The following is a 22,438-nucleotide window of genomic DNA, read 5'->3' on the forward strand; positions in this document are numbered from 1 at the left end:
GAAATGGTCGGTCGGTTCACAAGTTTTTAAAACTTTTTATATCACATATAAATCGTAATGTCTCAGAGTTAACAACGAAGCTCGCCTGTCTATTTAATTTGCTCGATTTCGGGAAGATAAATATTCAACATTTGTTGCTCGCCGCATGTGGGCTAGTCTTTTTCCTATAACATCTTGGGAAAATAAAAATCCCGCAGTCAAACTTGACCTCATTAATTCATTAAAACGGGCACCTGCCAAATCCAAGTAATTAAATAAATTCAAACATGTTTCCGTTAGCATCTCGCGGTGGGGGCAATTGTTAACGTCGCACGTTTTTTTTTTTTTCACACTTTAATTTACAACTTTGCCTCAACGGTTCAGGTTCGATCTTCATACTTACCTACCAAAACATTTTTTTTTAACCCCCCCCCCCCGAGTTTCCACACACACCTCCAAACACCCGGGCAATGCTGGGTACCCCTCGCTAGTGTTAAATAAACGAAACATCCACTGTAAGGTGAATGTGAATGCAAAATCAAATATTTCTCAATGTCCTAACCCATTCGACCACAGCGACAGTCCTACCATGACATTACAAATTTACGTAGTTAACGTATTCAACAGGTGATGTAATGCACAGATGCTGAAATCGTTTAAAAAGAGGCGATTCTACATGACCTCCCTCCCCATCAGATTCTGTAATCGTTAAGGTAGAAAAAAATGAATATTTTGTTCTAGATTTCACATATTATGCGTCAGAGTCCCTGCCCTTTAAGACAGTACCAAAATCATTCACATCTGCTTTGGATTTCAAAAGTTTTAACGAGACATACATACATGCATACATTCACACTAACAGACATTTGCCTCTTATATAATAGAACAAGGAGATTTTGTCTAGGTAGCTTTATATTTACAATTTTTATACATGCTTTATTCTTTTTATCTAATAGTTATTATGTTTTCTAATTTCTTCTTTGTATTTTCTTTTCCAGTCATTAAAAAAAAGTGGTTCCTCTCGGCTTGAAAATGGAAATGATGGTTCCGATGAACAGAAGTTGTCTGTAAATTCACTAAGCCCTGAAAAGATGGACGTTACTTCTGAGAAGTCACTTTCTCCTCCAACCCTCACAAAGGAAATGGATAACGCAGACGGGAAGAAAAAGAATCAAAAAGTCGAAGATAAGGATGCCGAGATGGAAGTAGATTTGCAGGATCCTCATCTTGAAAAAGACAATCCAAACTCTGACAAAGACGGCAAGCCTCCTTCTCTTGATAACTATGACAAAACGCAGGAGTCTAGTTCTTGTAGCAAGGCAGCAACCGCAGACCAGGATGATGGCGATTCTAAGAGTGATAGCAAAATGGAAACGCAAAGTAATCAGGAAGAGGTAGAGAAAGAAGTTGCAGCAACAGAGGAAAAAGATAAAGAAACAATGTCTGATGTTCACACGAAGAAAGAAGAGAATGAATCAAAGTCTGAGAGCAAGGATGAGAAAACTGTAGAAACGACGGACGAGAAACCGAGTGAAAATGATGCTGACAATAAGAAAGAAAATGATGATGCGGTTAAGGAGAAAAGCAAAGGAAAGTCTGAAGAGGAAACAAAGGATAAAAAGAAATCTGCAAAGGAAAAGGCTGCGGAGGTGCCTGACTCTGGTAGAATCTCTCCACGGAGAACTCGAAGCCAAAATAGAACGAAACCGCCAGTTACTACATACGTAGAGGACGATTATGATGATTTTGATGATGAGGATGAAGACCTGGATCTTCAGATCACATCAGTTTCTGGAGGGATCGAAGCACAGGTAAGGACACTTAAAACATTACTTGTATAAATGCAGTAATTTTAGAAAGCCCATACAATGCAGAATTTGTTTTTTCAATAAATTTTCGGTGATATAACACCTTCTTCAGAATTAGAATTCATTTGTGATTTTTCTTTGTCTTTATTATTTCTTGTGACATGTAATCAGCAGAAATCAAAGTGCAGATGTTGTTTGAACGGTGAGATTTTAAAACGTTTGATTGAATGTTTGAAAGTGTCACTGTTACTGACTACCTGCCGCAAGAAATGATGAAACAAGGAAAAATCACAACCAGATTCTATTCCTGAAGGTGTTATATCACCAAAAATATGATTATAAAAATGTTTATTTTTATTTTTTTTTAATCTTTCTAAAATTACAGATTTTATTCAAATTTAAACAATATTTAGATACAGAAAAAGAACAATGTATGTTTTTACATGAAAAAAAGTCATCTGTGAGAACTAAAGGTTAAAATAGGAAGCAAGACTAACAAGTCTGCTGAAAGTAAACCCAGGATTCATTTTCTACTCCCTTTAAATTGTTAAAACTTCATATAGTCAGTGTTTCATTCAGTAAGACCTTTGTTTTTGTATAGTATATGAAGTAATGTGAGCCAATTTTATGTACTTGTACATTTAACGAACCAGAAGACGTAACTCAGCATTTGCATGACGTCAACAGCCGGATATAACCGAACGTTGCCGATAAAATAAAAACGACGCTACAAAATAACTGTAAAATGAAATTGTAAATGTAGAAACATCCAAATATAAATAAATAAAAAGCAAAACCCTACCGTTCATTTATGTTTTTTTTATATGTAGTATTATTGTTTGAAATTGTTTTCTGTTTGCAAAATAAATACATATAAAACATTTTTTGTAAACAAATAATAGTTAGTAATTATTATTATTTTTTTTTTAATGAAACTTTTTTTTTTTTTTTTTTTTTTTCAACTATTTACGTAAAATAACCAACAAAAAATGATATTTGTATGATATATATTTTTTAAACAAATAATAGTTAGTAAATTTTTTATGAAACTTTTTTTTTTTTCAATTATTTACGTAAAAAAAAAATCGTAAGAAAAAGGAAAGGAACAAAACTTTTTCAAGGATTTTTTTTTTTTTTTTTTTTTTTTTTTTTTTTGCCAGAAACAAGGAAATTTTTTTTTTTTTCAAACCAGAATTCCCACAAGATTTTTTTTTTTTTTTTTTGCCAGGAGCATTTTCTCAGGAGGATGTATTTTCCTCAGACTTTTGGAGGGTATCAGACGACAAAGTTCATGGAGATGAGATAGCAAATGTGATAGGAAGCTCTTTACCAACTAGATAGCTTTCAGTGATGTGGGGTAATATGGAGTCAGACGGCTGTCTACCAAAGAATCAAACTTTTGTTTCCACACAAACTCTAAACGATATGTGTCCAGAAGCTGCCGACGTTGTGTTTCCGGCGGTTGAAGAAGACAGACTCGTCGATTTCGACCATATGACCTGGGCCTCCTATCTGCAGGGGATTCCTGAGAAAGTAATCCCAGCATATATCTCGTAGGAAATTCTTCCAGTCCACAATTGTGTGGCGTGACCACAACCCACATTAGCGCTGGAGATTCCTAGTTGCCGCCATCTCGAACACCCATATCGAAATTCTCGCCTGCTGCTTGCACACGAATGTGTGGCAAGTTGAAACTTAGCGTTTTGATTGGCTGATGACCATGTTTTGTCAGACAGCAGTAAGAGCAATAAAAAAAAAAGCAAACTTTTTATTTTCAAAAATAATATTCTTTTCACACCTCCATAAATTTTTCACTTTCATCACTCAACATACTATGAATAAATATTGTCCCAATGATAGGCAATAAAAGTGCAAATTTTCGTGCTTAATACATAGAAAAATCTTGTATGATTTCATTTGTTATTCTAAGTAATATTCATGTTTTGTATGTTGCCTAACTTATCAAGATCCTTGATGCCAACACAGTTGTTGATTCTGACAACATTCCATTGTCTATAAGAATCTGCAAGCCCAGGGTTGAACCTAATTAAAAGTACAAAAATACAGAAAAATCTTTACGATGCATGTACCTGTCACAGAATGAAGATGTCATATTCCAAAAATTATCTAAGTTGATCAAGTAGTTTTTTTTACCCAAGAAAATCAAATTTTATGAGGAAGCAAAACTTGCCATGTAATAAAGGAGACAACCCAAATAAGGCACTGATTTACTTCCTGTAATTCTTTAGCAATTAATAGTATTATTGTATCCATTAGGATACAATAATACTATTAATTGCTAAAATTGGAAAATTTGATTTAAAAAAAAAAATTATTCGATCAATTTACATGATTTTTGGAACATGACATTTTCATTACATGACAAGTATATGCATAATAAAGATTTTTGTGCACTTGCTTTTGTTTAATTAGGTTGAACCCTGAATTTGCACTGAATCTGGTGTCAGAATCTTCTCTTATTTTTACAAAGCTATTCAATTGTTGCTCAATGGAGAACTGCTTTCTTTGGAAAATTTTGTCAGCCTGCCCAGTATTTAAAAATACTTGAGGTTTGTCTTATAAGTAGTACTCTTGCCTCATTAGTAGTTTGTTTGAATCAGTGAAATACCAAGAAATCCTTAATCATTTCAGTAAAAATAACCTACTTACTGACAAATAATTTGTATTGCAAGATCAACTGCTGACGTGCTGACTGTAATATTACATAGGATCAGTGAATGTCTTGATGAGGACTTTGCTTCTAAGGGAGTAGCTCTTGGCATATTAAAAGCCTTCTGGCACAAATGATTCTTCCTAAACTTGCTAACTCTATAATATCTGGTGATGTCTTCTCAATCCTCATATCCTTTCTGATAAATCTATCACTCTAGAAAGTACTTGACTATTGATGCAATCCTCCACCAGTATAAGAGTCAGATTCATTTTAAGATAGAATACTGCTGCCATATCGTGGAATGTGCCACTTAGAGTACTGGTTCTTACCTTGACAGAATTCAAAATCAACTTTGCAATCTACTAAGTAACAATCTGTTCTGTTCACCATAACCACTTTCTCACAGAATCTTATTCTTTTTATAGAAAGACACTGATGATACTAGATCAGGATGTCTGAAGATATTGGCTTCCTGATCTAAAATGCACCAAACATTGATGTTATTTTTTTTCCTTTTCTCTTTGCAAAACAATCATGTTCTGTGATGCCAAAAACAGTTATTGCTGCATATTTAGATTGACACTTATGGCGACATTTAAAATTAAAGAAAATACAGAAATGTCTGTATTATGTCGTATCAGTTACAGAACGTAGATGAAAAATTCCAAAAATCAAGTAGTTTTTTCATTCAAGAAAATCAAATTTTACTGTCTTTCCATGAGATTGAAAAAAAAAACGTCCAACAAATTCGTGGTCAAGGGCAGACAAACCTAATGCAAATGGAAACTGTCAAAACAATCACCTTCTACCTCCCCTTTTGTAAAACCTGGCCTTGTCTGTCACTTATCGGTAAAAAACAGCAAATTTGTTTTTCGTAAATAAAAAAAAAACTACTTTATCAATTTTTATGATTTTTGGAATATAAAATCTTCATTCTGTGACAAATAGGTAAAATATAAAAGTTTTTGTTTATTTTTGTTTATCATTATAAGTGCCAATGTAAATAAGCACCCAGTTTTCTTCTCAAAAACAAACTAAACACCATGAATAAATATTTGAAGATTTAAAGAACTTCAAGCATAAAATTTTTTACAAAATATGACCAAATTTGGTATTAAATAACCTGAAAAGGGTTGATATGCTGTAAAACATTCTTCACTAGAAAATGCTTGACTAATATTCAATCTGTTGTTCCTCCTTGTAAAACTTTTATTGCAAGAATGCATCTTTCTACCACCACTGGAAGGAACTTTCTTTTCTGCCTAGTGTCAAATGGAATTTCATGTTTCTTTCCAACAACTTCCTGTAGAATAAACTGTTACAAGATTGCTTCCTGGCAACATGGTCTTTTTTCAGTCTAATTTCAATAAACATCTTCATAAGTCATTAACTCTTATTCTTGAGTGGCTCTTAACCTTGATAACTACTGTTCTCATCTTAAAAAGTGTTATTTCACTTTCAGTCGATGTAACCACCAACCTTGCTCAGGTGTATCTTGTCTGGATTCTTTCTGTCAAACTCTGGAAGCTTTCTGTGGAAATTGGGAATCTACACAGAATTTCAAACGGAAACCTCTATTTAACGACACTCAAAATACAATTGTGAATTACTTAAGACTTCTCCCCAATCATGGCCGATGGAGCAAGAACATGCTACCCATTGGTTAAATAAAGTGTTCTGTTTTAAATTCCGTGCAGATTTTTAAGTTTGACAGATTCCAAAGTTGGAGGTTATATCGACCAAAACGTGAAAATAACACTCAAGCTGAAAACAGTAGTCCAAAGAATCGAAATAATACAAATTTATCATTAATCAAATACTTAAATTGTTGTGTCCCAAAAGGTATAAATACAATTTATGTTCAATTAAATGTAATTTGTATGAAAATAAAATTTAGAAACTGGAGATATACTTATTTTAATGTTGAAAAACATTTAATGTTGAAGAAATTGACATGATTGCAATTAATATAATACAATTTAATTGCAGTAATGTAAATCAAAGCAAATTATGTAAATTTAGATACAAATGGAATCAATAAAAAAAATCATCATCATCATATTCAGTTTAATGTTTGTTTTACATGATGAAAAAAATTGATTTCCAAACTAATTTTTGACAAAATCGTTGTTTAAACTACATATCCTGAAATGCAACAAATTTTGTTTGGAAATCATTTCCTTATTTGATGCAAGAGTTTTTTTGTAAGCCAGATGCTCTTTCTGATGCCAACCCAGTGAGGTGATGGGAACCAGTGCTTTTATCAGGACATCATTTCTAAGTTATTGCCTACCCAGGCTAAAGAGTACTTCACCTACAAATACTGTTTTGCTGTGTCACAGCTCTTCAGTCTGACTAGTGCTTTTAATTCTGTGAATCTCGGCAAGTTCAATTCAAAACTGAAACTAATTGTTAGGATTTTTTGTTTTATAACAACAAAAACCAATTCCACACTACATTTCAGCTTGTATAAAAATCTATAACATTCAAAATGGTTCTGGTTGGTAGTCATTTATGTGAATTATCAAATTTTACAAATCTTTATAAATGTTTACTGACCCATTTGGCATAATGGTTAGAGCGCTTGCTAATGGGCCAGGAGACTGATATTCAATCCTTGGTTGAATTATGACAAAAGCTAAAAAAGAAAAATAGTTCTTGATGTCCCTTTGCTAAATGCACACCCTTATAAGGTGAGGATCAAGGCTAAATGCTGTAACTCGGGAAATGAAGTGGCGCTCTCCCCTACATCTTAGTGTAGTAGTTAATGACCACAGAGTCTGGGAATCACTATCTACTAAGGTATACCAGTTAACTTTTTATGTATAAATGTTTCAGTTTACTGATATTTACTGATCATTCTTTAATGAATTTGCTGAATGAGCTTGTTTTGTTTCTCATTTCAGTTGGCTGGTAAATCCATTGTTTCCCGTGCAGGTAACTCATTTTTGTATTTTATTTTTTAAAATTTCTTCTTTTCTAAAGTTAAAATTTTTACCAAAATTATTCTTACTTTATTGTCTTTTTTTACCTGTTAATTCTACAATATCAGAAGCTTAATTTTAAATTTATTTTATGTAAACTTTCGCTGCATTTTTTAACAATTTTAATTTTAGTTAAAATGAATTTGTTAAAGGAAATAAGAAGTTTTTGTTATATTTCTAGGTAAAGCGGATGTAAAGGGATCAAAATCTAAGTCAATCCAAAAATGTATTGTCTGTCACAAGGTAAGTTCACAATATTTTTGGAAGCATAAAATTTACAAAAGTTGTAGACATTTACAAGTTTTTTGTGGAACGTTTATGACTTTTTGTCATTAAAAACGCCTGCGATATTATAAACAGTGAATGTTGTACAAATCATTTTTTCAGAAATTTATATTTTCTCCCATTGTTTTGAACTCAGGAGGGTGGGTTCATAATAGTTTAGAATGTGTATACTCAGCCCCATAGTGACATTGTTACTTTTAGGCTCATGTATAGTAATGTTCAATCCTTGGAGGTCCACTTTTCCAGTCTTCAGTTTCTCTCTGAGAAGAGGTTTATTACTAATTGCCTATTGAAGAATGCTGACAAGGTTGTGAAAGCATGTTTTATAAGTTAGGGTGCATTTTCTCCGAGTGTATCTGCTTTTCAAAACCACATGTGACCTTGTATCTAACCTCTTGCAGAGATACCCTTCCTCGACTCACATGTAACTCCTTAATCAGGAAGAAACACCGATTCATCTAAGGGTCGTAACTCTTATTAAGAGATTAGTTTTTTATCGATAATTTGGGATGCTAATTATAAGAAAAGAACGATGTGACTGTTTTTGTTTCAAAGAAAAAAAATTTTTTCAACTACTTTATTTAATGTAATAGAAAAAAAGTAAATATAATGCATAATTTTATTTTATTTTTCATATTTACTTAAATGTTTTTCAGAAAAATTGGCAATCATGAAATTTAACTTTTTGAAAAAAAATAGTAGCATCTTAATAAATTTATCTATTATATTTACTTTTTTAAAAACATTTGTTACATTAAATAAAGTAGTTGAAAAAACATTTTCTTGTTTGAAACAAAAAAAAAAATAGTCCCATTCAACAAAACTCGTAAACATTTGTCTTTTTCTGATAGCTTTCTACTTCTATTAAGCACCTACTTGTCAGTGTTTGGTTTTGAGTTACAATCTTAAAAACCTACATTTGTTTATATGACTTTATTAAATTATTAATCATAAAAAAATAAGTTGAACTAGCTTTTCTTTTTTTTTTTCATAAAGTCACTCATAAAAATAGATTGAAAGTGGAACTTATAAAGCATTGGCTACACAAGAATTATGGCAAATGATCTCAACAATTCTCCTTTCTAAAGAATTTTTAATAAAGAAATAGTTGAGTATATTGAAACCTAAATGGGTATAGTAATTTATTATATAAAGAGCAGCTGTGTGTGTGCCCAGCTAAAAATCAAACTACACAATACACATCCACAAATATATATATTATTCCTTAATTGGAATTCATTTTTGAGATGAGCATTATATATATTAATTTATTTTTATTTCGGACTACTAGTCTCATCTTTATTAGTTGTTGTTTTTCATCTTTTATTGGTTTGTTTATTCACCATTATTATTATTTTATTGGTTTGTTATTCACCAAATTCACCATTATTATTATTTTATTAGTTTGTTATTCACCAAGTGAATAAACAAACCAATAAAAGATGAAAAACAACAACTAATAAAGATGAGACTAGTAGTCCGAAATAAAAATAAATTAATACACACCCACAAAGTTCATATTTTTCAGTATTACATTAGATAGAATATAAACATTTTTTTATAACATTCTTTTTTTTTTTTTTTGGGGGGGGGGGGACCAGAAACAAGATTAATTAGTTGTGGGGAGAATTTCGACATTCAGATATCTCCATTCCCTTTCGTCTGAAACTTAAAATACACTCTGTTCTCAGCTGAGGAGAAATCCCTCTTGATTGGGGAGATAGAGAGAGAAGTTTAAAAGAAAGATGTTATACTCATTTTTTTTTAACTCATCTATTTTGTTGCCAGACAGTACTAGATAGCCATGCTAATATATAAAGAAATGACTAGTGGGTTGTCTCTTGTAAATTTCAGTTTCTCTTATAAATGAAGACATTAGTTACCCCAGTTGTAAATTTAACAACTAGTCTGAAAACTTGTTTTGATATCTCCAAAAAGTTGCTTGAAGATATAAACTTTCAGAACTAGTAATATCTCTAGTTCAGAAACTAGATATACCTGTGCCTCTGTTGAGTCACAGAGACATTAAAAAATGTTAGAGAATGCTTAAATCGACATATAGTGAGAGAGTGCGAGAAATATATAGGAAGGTAAGTGAGGGATAGGTGACTTGTTTAGTTATTTTACAAATTACGATTAATTAGAAGAATTAAAATAGAAATCTTACTATCCCTTTCAAATTACTACATTAAAAATCATTTATTGTGATAACTTTTACTTTTGTGAATTTGATGAGAACCCTGTAATATTGTCTGTTGTCACTCAGCAGATATTAAAAGTGTAAATTAAAAAACTCTAGTATAAAAAAAAAATGCAAACTCTGCTAACCTGCGATGATGTGAATAGACCAAAGGATAAGTGACCACAACTGGCATGCGCCCACTGAAAGGAAACCATACAGGTGTAAACCTGGAATTGTTGGATTTCGAGATGAAAGTCATGATTATGAAAAGTAGATACTGTTAGCAGTTCAGAATGGCTCAATAAAGAGTGAGATTTTTACTCAAAGATTAGTTTTATAGATGCCTCATCATCTACATGTATTTTGGACAGATGTTGGGTTATCTCTAGTTTGTGGACTGTTGTCGTGAAGAGCAGAAAAAAACTACTGCTAATACTAAGTGGAAATCTTTTGTTGGTGAAAAGGGGAAAGATTGACTATTGCTGCTGGTATTAATGAACATCTTCACTGTTATTGGTTAAGAAAAGGAAGAAAATCAGGCATCTCCATGGGAATACTAAGAGCTGGCATTCTGTGTGGTTTCAGCTTTAAACAATTTATGTAACTGAAATCAGAATTAATAAATCAAACATGTTTCGGTTCATTAAATACTTTAACCATTATAGAAAGAAAAAAAGAGGCTCACCCGACAAATCTATTTGAATATACGGATAAACATTACAACAAAATTGATAAAAAAAAAATCAACTTTGTTCATATTTTGTCATTTCATATCAAGAAGTAAAAGTATGTGTTTTGTTCTGCACATGATTACCTCCTGTTTGTCATTGTGATGTTGTCTTGGAAACCTTTATTCCAGCTAAACTTTCACCTTGAACTGGTTACATAACGGGGAGAAAATGGTGTTTTTATTATTTTCGTTGGGAATTATACCCTGTTAAAGTAGATTGGAACAAGAAAACATTAAGAAAAAAAGCGAGCTGTGTGTGTGTGTGTGTGTGTGTGTGTGTGTGTGTGTATGTGGGTGCACATTTTTTCTTTCTTTAAGATTTAACTCTGCCATTTTTTTTTTTACTTTCATTGACTTTGATGGCGTAATTTTCTATAATTCATTTATAAGATTTAATTCGTGCTGAGATAATGGTTCACGTTTCTTATTTTATTCCATATAAATTAACAGTTGTTTGTTTACTGTGTACTTTCATTTCTTTCTTTTATAAATAATAACTTGTGTTTTGTAAGTACATAAGGTTTCCAAATTTATTATTCTTTGCAAGCACCTTTTTTTTTTTTTTTTTTTTTTTTTTAATTAAAAAAGTATTTTAATTTTGTTTTTTACAATAAAATTTAAATCACACTGCAGTGACAATATTTGCTTTTTCAATATTTTTTTAAGTCTCATTTCACTTGCAGTAAAGACAGTAAGAAATCAATTGTTAGAATTAAATTAAAACATTTTCCCCCTCTACCCTTCCATGGGAATGCCAGGTAGTATATATTTCTTTTAAATTTATCCACTCATTTTCCATTAAATTTACAGTTTTCAATGTAAATTGAAGATAGAGTCAAAAAACAAAAAAAACCAAAAAAAAAAAAACCTGACTAACTACTGATTTTTTACTTCACTTCCTCACCTCTGCTTTAAATTTAGTGCCTGGGTTTTCAAAACCCCAGTTTCAATTTTAATGATTTTGTTTTGTGTTTAATATTTTTTAAAGCTGATTTTCTTTACAATCTCTCACTATTTTTTTTATCTTCTGTTCTAGATTGGTAAATGCAAATACAACATTGTTCGGAATGGAGACATAAAGCACTTATGTGATGATGAATGCTTCCGACAGTTCCGAGTGAACCCTACAGTGTATCTTCGTACCACCTCCCCAAGCACACCTGTACCAGCATCGGCAGTGACAGCCCATGTGGAACCAACGCCAGCAGCACCAACCCACTACAAGACATGTAGTGTTTGCCAACTGATGAACATCAACACCAATAAAAACTTCCTTAACTGGCAAGGCTTAGATTTTTGTGGAGAGGAGTGTTTGGGAAAGTTCCAGAGCAGTCTTGGAGGGACATGCTCATTTTGTGGATCACAGGTAAGCTTTGTGTTTTATCTTTTATGCTAGAATACTGATGAAGCTATTAATCTGACTTGGAATCTCCCCTTCTCCCCTGAAAAAATGGACTAGTCCAAGAGATTTATATTAAGAGAGGAAGATGGGTTGCAGACTGTCTTTGTGTGTATCAGTCAGGTCTAATTTAACTAATAATTTAACAGTGTTTGATTATATATTAGTTCTGTTCTTAATTAGTTTTACACAAGGTCTTGATATAGAACCGTGCTGTCCATCCTGCCAATCATCAACCCCAACACCTGTATACTGTGATTTTCTTCTCTATCATATTCTATTCCAAGAACACAAGCACTGGTTTACGAGTATACAAAAACAAAAAAAACAAATAAAAAAATGCAAATTCACAAGAGAAAACCCAATTCCACTCTGAGTGTGTGTGTGATAAAGGACCCTCAAACATTGTTGATAGCTGTGTGTCAAGGCATCATTGTTGATTGGTTGATTAGTTCATCTCCTCATCTGCTAAAACACTCTGCACAAGCTGTCAACTGTCGTTAACTTTTGCAAACTGAAAAAGATTGACTTCATGATTAGAAATCTTATGTGCGATATTTTGTCTTACTTGACTACTCCCAGCTAACTATTCATCCTACCGCCTTTGTGCATTTTGGTGAATTTCTAACCATTATCATATCTTTTTTACTTTTGACATTTTCATTTTTTTATGAGTCCCTTTCTAATTACCCCTGGGACTTTGGTTGAGGGTGGGATGAAGGCGTCATATTGATAAACAGAATAGTTTTAGGATTTTTACTAGATTTATATTTAATGATTTCATTTCAAAATCAATTAGTTTTTCAAAATAAAAATAATCTTTTTGTGTGCATTTAAAACACTTAAGACTCTATCTATATAATTATAAAACTCAAATGATCTTGTAATGATGTATGTAACCCACTTTTCGGTTTACGACATCCAGTTATGCATGCACGCATAACCTGCGCACTGAAATATTAACATTATTTCGAAATTATTATTTAACATGGGAAGAGTGGGGTTTAAAATAACTTAAACATAATAAGAAATGAATGATGTAAAAAAAAAAAAAAAAGCAGACAGTATTAACAATTGTTTATTTGGATAATTTAAATGCAAAAAAAAACCCAAAAGAACAATTTGGACGCTGAAATATTAACGTTATTATTTGGAAATTATTTAACACTAGTGGGGGGTACCCGGCGTTGTTCAGGTGTTTGGAGGTGTGTGTGTTTTTGGGTAAATTAAAAGAAAAATCGTTGGCCGGGTGTCCCGGGTGTTTGTTTAAAAAAAAAACAAAAAACGAAGCCTTGACGCGCAGTTGGAAAATAATAGTGTGAAAAAAAAAATGTGCGGCGTTTAACGGCAGGTGTCTGTTTTTGACAAGTTAATGACGTCAACTTTGAGTGCCGGACAGTGTTTTATTTACCGCGAGTCTGTTGGCTTCTTTTTTTTATACGAAAAAGCTTAATGCACATGCGGTGATCGAAAATTGTTGAATATTTATCTTTTGAAAGTCAGGCAAATTAAATAGACAGGTGCAATATAAAAAGTTTTAAGAAGTTGTGAGGCGACCATTCGCTTCTTGGAAAAAAGCCCTTCTTGAACATACACGAAAACACGCACACACACACAAACATTTTCGCTTTTATATTTATAGATGGGGAGAGTGGGGTTTAAAATAACTTAAACGTAATACAGAAATGAATGATGTAAAAAAAAAAAAAAGCAGGTATATCAAAATTTGAATTTAACTATAATAAGTATTATGGTATCTGTTCAGTGCACATTTACCTATAAGTATGGTCAACCACTTATAATTCAGTAATTTTTTTTTTCAAAAATAATCAATTATAATAAACAGAACGACTCATACAAATCTATCTATATTCTTTTTTCATTTTAATATACTTTCATAGAAATGTTTCTGTTATGTTAAAAAAAACCTATTTTCTTTACGTCACAAGTGTCACGCTCATACATGAATTCCATAGCTAATATAACATACTGACCCAACGGGTAAAGGATAGTCTAGTCTCTTATAGATGTTTTCTCTTTATGGCTGTCAGGATCAAATTTGTCACTTTCAGAAATTGGTTGATAGATTAGTGCCAGTTTAAGTAATCGATTATTTCAGTAACTCTGGTAAAATTGATCCACTTGGCTGAAGTAAAATGTTGAATTAGGCTTAACATCTCTTGCAGTTGTATAAGGTAGCGTCTTGGAGCATGTTTATTTCAAACTCGTATCAGTAAATTGAACAGAGTTAATTTTAGGCTAGTGCAAATTACGTGTGTTAATCAAACAATGTCAAAATGCTTGTTTTTCCCTACTATAATATGTAATGTCTTTTGTCTGCCTCAAAACAATGGTATAGAGAGAGAGAGAGAGAGACCTTAATCATTCATAGTATTCTGATTGACAAGTGGTGTCAGTAATGGTCGCTTCTTTTTATTTGCTAGAAACAATCATTTTCTTGACAAAGTCAACCAGCTACTCCATATTAGCCTAGACTAAACATGCTCATTTCCACACCGGATTGTGAAAATTCAAATTTTTATGGAAAAAAGTCTGATTCATAACAAAACTTGTATTGTTTCACATCACGTAACCATTTCCTATTAAAGTAAAACTATAATCTTATATTTGCATAATAGACTCAGTTAACTGTTATTAATACAGAGTAAAATAATTATGATTCATTTTGGGAGTTCTTGTCCAGAATTCTCTTGATTAAAAAAAAACAAAAATAAAGAAATTTCTGTGATGTATGTACTGTAAGAAACTGAAAATATATTCCAAAAGCCATGTAAATTGATCAAGTAGTTTTATTTTTAAATAAGAAAATCAGATTTTATGAGTAGCCAAAGTGTGGCTGTCTTTAAATGATCTTTAAAACAAAACACACACAGAGATAACTCAACAATAATTCAAATTTATGAGATTTATGTTGTAATGCCTATGAATTCCCATTAATTGCTTAAAAATGATTTTCTTTAAAAAAATATAACTACTTGATCAAGTTACGTGATTTTTGAAATATGATTTTTTCGTTTCATCATAGGTACATACATCATACAGATTTTTCTTTTATTTTGTTTTTTAATTAAGGGAATTCCTTTAAAAAATTTGTTAGGAAAACACATTTAGATAGTTAAAGAAAATGTATCTGAATCTTATATATATAGATAAGAGTTCTCTCCTTTTTAGCTCACAGCTGGTAGCATCATCCATAACTTTTCTATATCTTATTCCTTGACACAGACAGTAACGTTCCCGACCCGTCTCCCATATTGTCAGGACCAGCAAGCCTCACTTCTGAACCTATTTCTGACAACAGTTCCTGAGGATGGTAATAAATGCCCATTGCCTACTTGGGAATGTTGATCATGCTGTGATAAACATCACTCTATATGATAGACATCACTCTAAACTCTTTACCCTAAGTTGAAGAGCCATTGCTCCAAATGACAAGGTATTACAATAAAGCTGACTGTGATATCATCAGAGATCATATTAGAGATACCCCATGGGGAAATATGTTTTCTCTTCCTGCAGATCAGTTCACAAATCAGACCACCGAGTGATTCAAAGTGGCAATTGAAGCATATGTTCACACACGGAAGTTTTATAGCAAATCCGACTCTCTCCAATGGTTTACTTCTATTTGTGCAGCTGCCATTGCTCAAAGGCAACATGCATACTGCAGATTTATCCAGCATAAGTGGAGTACAAACAGTCAAGTTTGTAGAAGCTAGAAGTAATTGTAAGAAAGAAATAGCGACAGCTAAGAGAGAATATACTGGAACCACCAGAAAACACATTAAAGTGCATAAATTAGGAACTCGTGATTTCTGGAAAATCTACAACAGTGTAGTAAATAATGGACAATCAACAATTTCACCACTATCCAACAATCATGAGGTTGTTTGCATGGCAACCAGGAAAGCTAACATACTTGCCCATCAGTTTGCCTCAAACTCTACTTTGGATCAAGCAAACCACTCCCTCCCGGATTTTCCTTTGCAGACAGAAATCACATTAGATGATCTGAAAATGACCCCTTCTGGAGTACATGATATCATAAAAAACCTAGACACCTCAAAAGCATGTGGACCTGATTTCATCCCAGTTATACTATTAAAAAAATGCTCCAAACTTTTTAAGAAATACCTTAACAAATCTTGCTTCGCTAACTGTTGGAAAACTGCTTCTGTAGTACAAGTTTACAAAAATTCTGGCGAAAGAACTGGCCCATTAAATTATCGCCCCATTAGTCTCCTCCCTCTTTTCACCAAAATATTTTAGACCATAATTAATGAAGCTCTAGTCCACCACCTTAGTTGCTAAACTTCTGTCTGACCATCAATATGGATTTAGGCAAGCCTGTTCTACAGCAGATATCTTAACTGTAATCTCTGAATGTATACCATGCACTGGATAAGGCAGGGGAGGGGAAGACAGTACCCCTAGATATATCTAAGGCTTTTGACAGGGTATGGCATGATGGTCTTTGCATAAAAATCAGATCTTATGATATTACTGGATGAATATTTAACATAATTAAATCCTTCCAGAAGAATCCAGGTTGTCCTCGATGGTCGTATGTCTAAACAATATGATATAAATGTGGGGGTATTTCAGGAATCTAAATGACCTCTCTTATAATATTGTCTCTGAGATGGGCATATTTACTGACGACACTGCGTTCTATAACAGGCTAACAGGCACAAGGGGAAAGCGAATGAACATATATACAAGGCAATGGCAGAAACCCTAGAGGAAGACTTCCAGTCTGTAGTGGAATGGGATCAAAAATGGATGGTAACATTCAGTGCTGCTAAGACTAAGCTCGTTTCCTTTAATAATCACAAGAAACCTTCTAAACCACCAATATCTATTAACGTTCACAGGGAACATGAGTTGGAGCAGATACATCGAGGACATTGCCAAAGCAAAGAAGGTGGGCTCTCTCTCTGCCATGCTAGAAAGTTACTTACGCCTGAAAGTATCAAAGCCACCATTCACCCATTTATGGAGTATTGTCGTCACATTTGGGCTGATGCATCTGCTACTAGTCTCTCATTCCTGGACAGTGTTCAAAAGAGAATCGCCAAGCTTATAGGTCCCAAACTGTCATCTAAGCTTCAACCTCTGTACAATCAACAAAATGTTGCATTCCTCTGCCTGTTTTACAAGTATTTTAATATTATACAAGCCTTTGAACCCTCTCGACGTAAATACCCCGACAAACCTGACAAGCAGCAAATTCCCACCCCTACACAGACATCCCCAGATGTGAGAAAGTCTTCTACTCTAATAGTTTGTTTCCCAGAACTGCTAGACTTTGGAATTCTCTTCTGGGTTCCTGTTTCCCCAACAGTACTGACATGTAGAAGTTCAAGTGTAATGTAAACAGACATTTTGCTGCTCAACTCTCTACATAGTATCTTTGCAACTTATGTCCCAGATAGTATCCTCCTACATTGATATGACACTGTACCTTGTTTGGGGTGAAAATGTAATACAAAAAAAAAATACCACTGTTTTATGAATCTAGAAAAGCCGAATTTTTACTTAAATTACTAATAGAAAAATGTAGTTGTTTCAAGCAGAAAGAAACAAAAAAAAAAATGGCAGCATAAATCCAGTTTTCCAGGTAAAAACTTAACCCAGTCAGGATAGCGTAATGGTCATCTTGCATTATCAATGCGGAAAGTTATCCCTGAAGTATTCAAAGAGATTCAGTATATTTTATATAGCGGTTCCACATATGGTTAGAAAAAGAATCCCCAAATTTTTGTGGTCATACCTTTCCAGCATGGCAAAAATATTGCAACAGTTAAGAAAAAAAAAATATTTGTGCTGCTCTCTCCCATCCTTGTCTCACACACATAAAGGTTGGGGAATCATCTCAATTTCAGCTGTTTTTGTCATTGACTACTCAGATTCCTACTTAAAGGAATTGATATTTGCTTATTGCTTTCTTGACTGCGATAACCATGTAGTCTCCTACTCAACAACATCGTCAACCCCAACATTGTGTATCGTGGTCTTCTTCATCTTCTCTTCTAGTTCTAGCCATGTCATCGTCCTCCACATATTGGCGACTGCCAAGGGGGTACACTGACTCATAAGTATAAAAACAAAACAAAGCAAAAAAAAACAAAAAACATTCTGGGTGTATGACACTATCGACCCTCTACATGCTATGGTGCATAACTTAGTAGTCGTCTGCCAAGACCTCTTTGTTGTCGGTTGATCAAATCACTTCCCCATCTAATATTAGCCATGGCCAGCATTTCACCGGATCAAATTATCCTCTACTGGACTATCATCAACCAACTGTCATGAACTGTCATAAAAATTCACTCACTCCTAAAACTAAAATATATTGACCAATCCCTTGTCTGATCCTTTGTGTCCATCCCTTAACTAACAACCAGAATTCAGCGTTTCTTTTGTATTGGTGAACAACTTCCTATCCACCAACCTTATTTCTTATATTTTTGTTCTGATAAATTTATTTAATCTTTTTTTGGTTATATTTTTTTCTTCTCTCCTATTTTTTTTCTTCCTAACACCCGAGGGAGGGAATGTTGATTGTATCACATGTCAATTTAGAATAATTTTCCATTCTTTAAAATAAGATTCATGTCTTTGTTTTTAATTTATCTGATATCTTTTTTTTTTTTTTTTTTGCAGATTCCTCCATCAGCCAAAGCCAAATATTGCCTGAAGCTCGGCACTGAAATTAAACAATTCTGTTGGACCCAGTGTCATGCCCAATTCAAGAAACGTCTCAAAGTTTGTTCTTACTGTCAGAAAGACCTGACAAATGTATCGGATTCTTTCATGGCGCCGGTCGGTTGGGAACAAGGTGTTTTCAAAGACTTTTGTAGTCAACTTTGTTTACAAAAGTATGATGAAAAAAACAACAAAGATGTTGAAATCATTGGTGTTGAACAGAGCAAGAAGACTTCCCAGCCATGTGCAGTTTGTGGCAAGGTGTTGGCGGTGAAGCACGAAATTAAATTTGAGGGCAAAGTGCACAAGATGTGTAGTGATCCTTGCTTTTCTGCGTTTCAGTATGCAAATAAATTAACAATGAATACGTGCGATAACTGTGGTGTGTACTGCTACAACGAAGGAATGCAACCTCAGTACATCCAGTTTGAAGGCAACCAGAAGAGGTTCTGTAGTTTCATGTGTGTCAATACGTTCCGGGCCCTCAACAAAAAGGTGGTGCCTTGCGCGTGGTGTGGGTCCAAGAAAGGCAACTTTGACATGATTGAACGTGTAGATGCCAACAACAAATATCAGTTGTTCTGTTCTCTCAACTGCCTCTCTTTATACCGAGTGAATTTACAAGCCACTTCCAATCAGGCTGTGACCTGTGATCAATGCCGCAAGTTTGTACCGGCTCAGTATCACCTGACGATGAGTGATGCATCTGTTAGAAACTTTTGTTCGTATAATTGTGTAATGGGATTCCAATCACAGTTCTCGTCCACTTCTTCAGGAGGGGCCTCGGGGACTTCATTGCAGTCAAAAAGTCAGTCTTCTGGACAGATATCGAAGTCTTCGAGGCCAGCAACTAGAAGTAAGCTCTTTTTAAATTTAATTCTATTTTTTTTTTTCAAAACTTTGCTTTCAAGTTGGTATTTTATTTTTTTGTTATTTTAATGATTTTAATTTTGAATTTTCTCTCGTACTTGCTTAGTTTTGCTTGAATGCATGTCCATTTTTATAACAGGCAGAGAAATTTAACATTTTGGGTCTGATTAGAAATAGAGGAACGGTTTACAATCAGCAAAGATGTTTTTAGCTGATAACACTTCTGTCATTTCTCTTAGAAAATTTAATTCTGAAAAAAGATATCTATCATGACCATAAGTTAGTACAAATTCCTGTGAAAAAAAAAAAAAATCTCCCACTGAAATATGCATCTGCCTCTGTTTTTTGAAGTTACCTGTGTCTTCATTTATAAGAATTTATCAATAATTGTCAAATTTATTATTCGGCTCATTGTGGTTTTTATTTAGTATGTAAAATACAAAAAAAAAGCATTAAACTAATCTCACAGGGAATTTTCTCTCTCTATTTTTAACTGCTATATCAACTATCTGAAAAGATTCGTATCATCTCCAGTAAAAGATCAAAGTTGCATGATTGCCTGGCCTGTTATAGAGATGGCCATGTCGGAATAACATATTCCTAAAATTAGAGACCCAGACCTGCAAAAATTTTGTCCTTAGTTTTGGTGGGGACAGTTATGACTTAAGTGATAGTGTTCTTATAGTCTATGTTAACAGATGACTTGTCTATAGAGTTCTTCATCCCTTGTAAAATAAGTATGTGACTTTCTTATTTTTTAGCAGAATCATGTGATCTATATATTTTTGTTGAAAAATATTTCAAATTTGGATTATTTTGGCTATTCTTCATTTTAGATCCTATTCTTACAACATTTTGGTTGATGTAATCTCTGACCTTCAGGCGTGTCTCATTTAACGTGAGAATTTTTCTGTGGAACTCTCTACATAATTTAAAATGGAACACTTTATTTAATCCATAGCATAAATTACTATCACTCAGTCAGCCATTACCACGTCTTAAGTAATTTGTAGTATCACCTGCATTGAAGATTAAACATTCAACCTCCAGAAGATTGTCACTCACAACTGATTATTCTTTACCACTTTTATATGTTACTTCATGGATCTTTGTGGTCCTGGCTGATGCAATAAGAACAATCTACTCGTGTGGATTAAATAAAGAGTTCTGTTTGAAATTCTGTACAGATTCCAAAGTTCCACCAGATGAAACTGAAGGAGATTGAAGATTACATCAACAGAAACATTGTGAGAATAATATCTTAATGAGAACAATCGTTCGAATAATCAAAATTATTAATTCTCATCTAAAAAAATTCCAAAACAATATATTGAAATTGTGTTGCGGAAGTTTTGAGATGAGGATTGATTAACTGGATTATTTGTATTTTTTGAACTGATGTTATTTTCATGTTTCAGTCGATGTAATCTCCAACTTTCTTCAGGTGTATCTTATTGAACTTTGGAATCTGAACAGAACTCCATATTTTATCTACGGACTAGCATCCTCTTGTTCCATCAGCCATAACTTGGGTAGAAGTCCTAAGTACTTTGCAATTGTATATAGTAATAATATGTAGTAATAACTATGTGTGTGTGTGTGTGTGTGTGTGTGTGTGTGTGTGTATATATATATATATATATATAGCAATTATATCTAGCAATAAATAGTGCTAAGTAGCAAGATTGTACATCTAAAAACAAAAATAGGTTTAAGGTTATTAAAATTCATATTACTGTGGCAGATAACGTACTTGTAAAATACAATTGTTAGTTACACTCTTCTGGAGGTTGAATCAGTGCAGATGACACTCAAGATACAAATGCGAATTACTTAGGATTTCTATCTAGTCATGGCTGATGGAACGAAAGCATGCTACTCTATGAATTAAATAAAGAGTTCTATTCGAAATTTCGTGCAGATTCCGGAGTTCGATAAAAAGATAAACCTGAGGGAGATCAGGTGTCATTGACAATAACACTCAAGATGAGAAAAGTAATCTGAGGAATCCAAATAATACAAAAATATTGAAATCTTGAAAATTTTATTGTCTTTTATTGCCTTGAATCCAACCTTCCTTAACCACTATTATTACTTGACTGAGGTGCCTAACTCTAACCATTAATATCAGCATCAATTTAAACAGTATCCTATTTTCTTGATATGCTTTATAATTGAATAAACCCGCCTAAATATATGATTTTTTTTTTTTTTTTATTTTATCATGTGAATCTGCATAGTTTTGTTGTAAAAATATTTAAAGTTTGAAAATGGTCATGGTCATTGGTGTTTATAGTGTCAACTTAGTAAGGGATCAGTGTTTATATTATAAATCTTATCTTAAACTGCATTAAGTTGTAAGATCCCAATTTGGGAGTTTTGGTGAGGGTGGAGTAACTACTTAATTATCATTATTCACGGGTTCATTTTAACCCTGCGTAGTGGTAGTACCTGTCAGCATTCCTTTCATTGGTTAAATAGAATGTTTAATTTACAGACTATCCATCTAAAAAATATACACTTATAAAACAATCTTTAAGTTTCCTTTATTCCAGCTTGTTTGACTCGTTAGTCTAGTGACCTCCTTCAATTCACTATTTTGATACCTTATCGTAATACAGCTTCCTATTCCAGTGCCTACTTTCCAAGAACTGCAAACTTGTGGAACTTTCTTCCTGCTCACTGTTTCCTTCTACCTACAGCCTTGGTCTTTTCCAGACTAAGGTTAATAGGCATCTCCTGTCTTTGCATAATCAGCTTTAGTTCTTGTTAGCTCCTTACATCAAGTGGCTTCATGC

General features: G+C 33.1%; 1 protein-coding gene across 5 annotated transcripts in view; it reads left to right on the forward strand.

The window, feature by feature from the left end:
* The window catches only part of LOC145291282 (zinc finger MYM-type protein 4-like), a 117,211-nt gene that overhangs the window by 38,156 nt on the left and 56,617 nt on the right, over positions 1-22,438 (forward strand). For all 5 annotated transcript variants that reach the window (XM_080136929.1, XM_080136931.1, XM_080136930.1 and 2 more), the window contains exons 2-6: positions 978-1,790; positions 7,368-7,398; positions 7,627-7,688; positions 11,679-12,008; positions 18,729-19,626. In XM_080136929.1, coding sequence (XP_079993055.1) covers positions 978-1,790; positions 7,368-7,398; positions 7,627-7,688; positions 11,679-12,008; positions 18,729-19,626 — 2,134 coding nt within the window. The remainder of the gene's footprint in view (positions 1-977; positions 1,791-7,367; positions 7,399-7,626; positions 7,689-11,678; positions 12,009-18,728; positions 19,627-22,438) is intronic.

This window comes from Euprymna scolopes, chromosome 12, assembly GCF_053919585.1.
Source record: "Euprymna scolopes isolate OS-2025 chromosome 12, ASM5391958v1, whole genome shotgun sequence".
Classification (NCBI taxonomy): Eukaryota; Metazoa; Mollusca; class Cephalopoda; order Sepiida; family Sepiolidae; genus Euprymna; species Euprymna scolopes.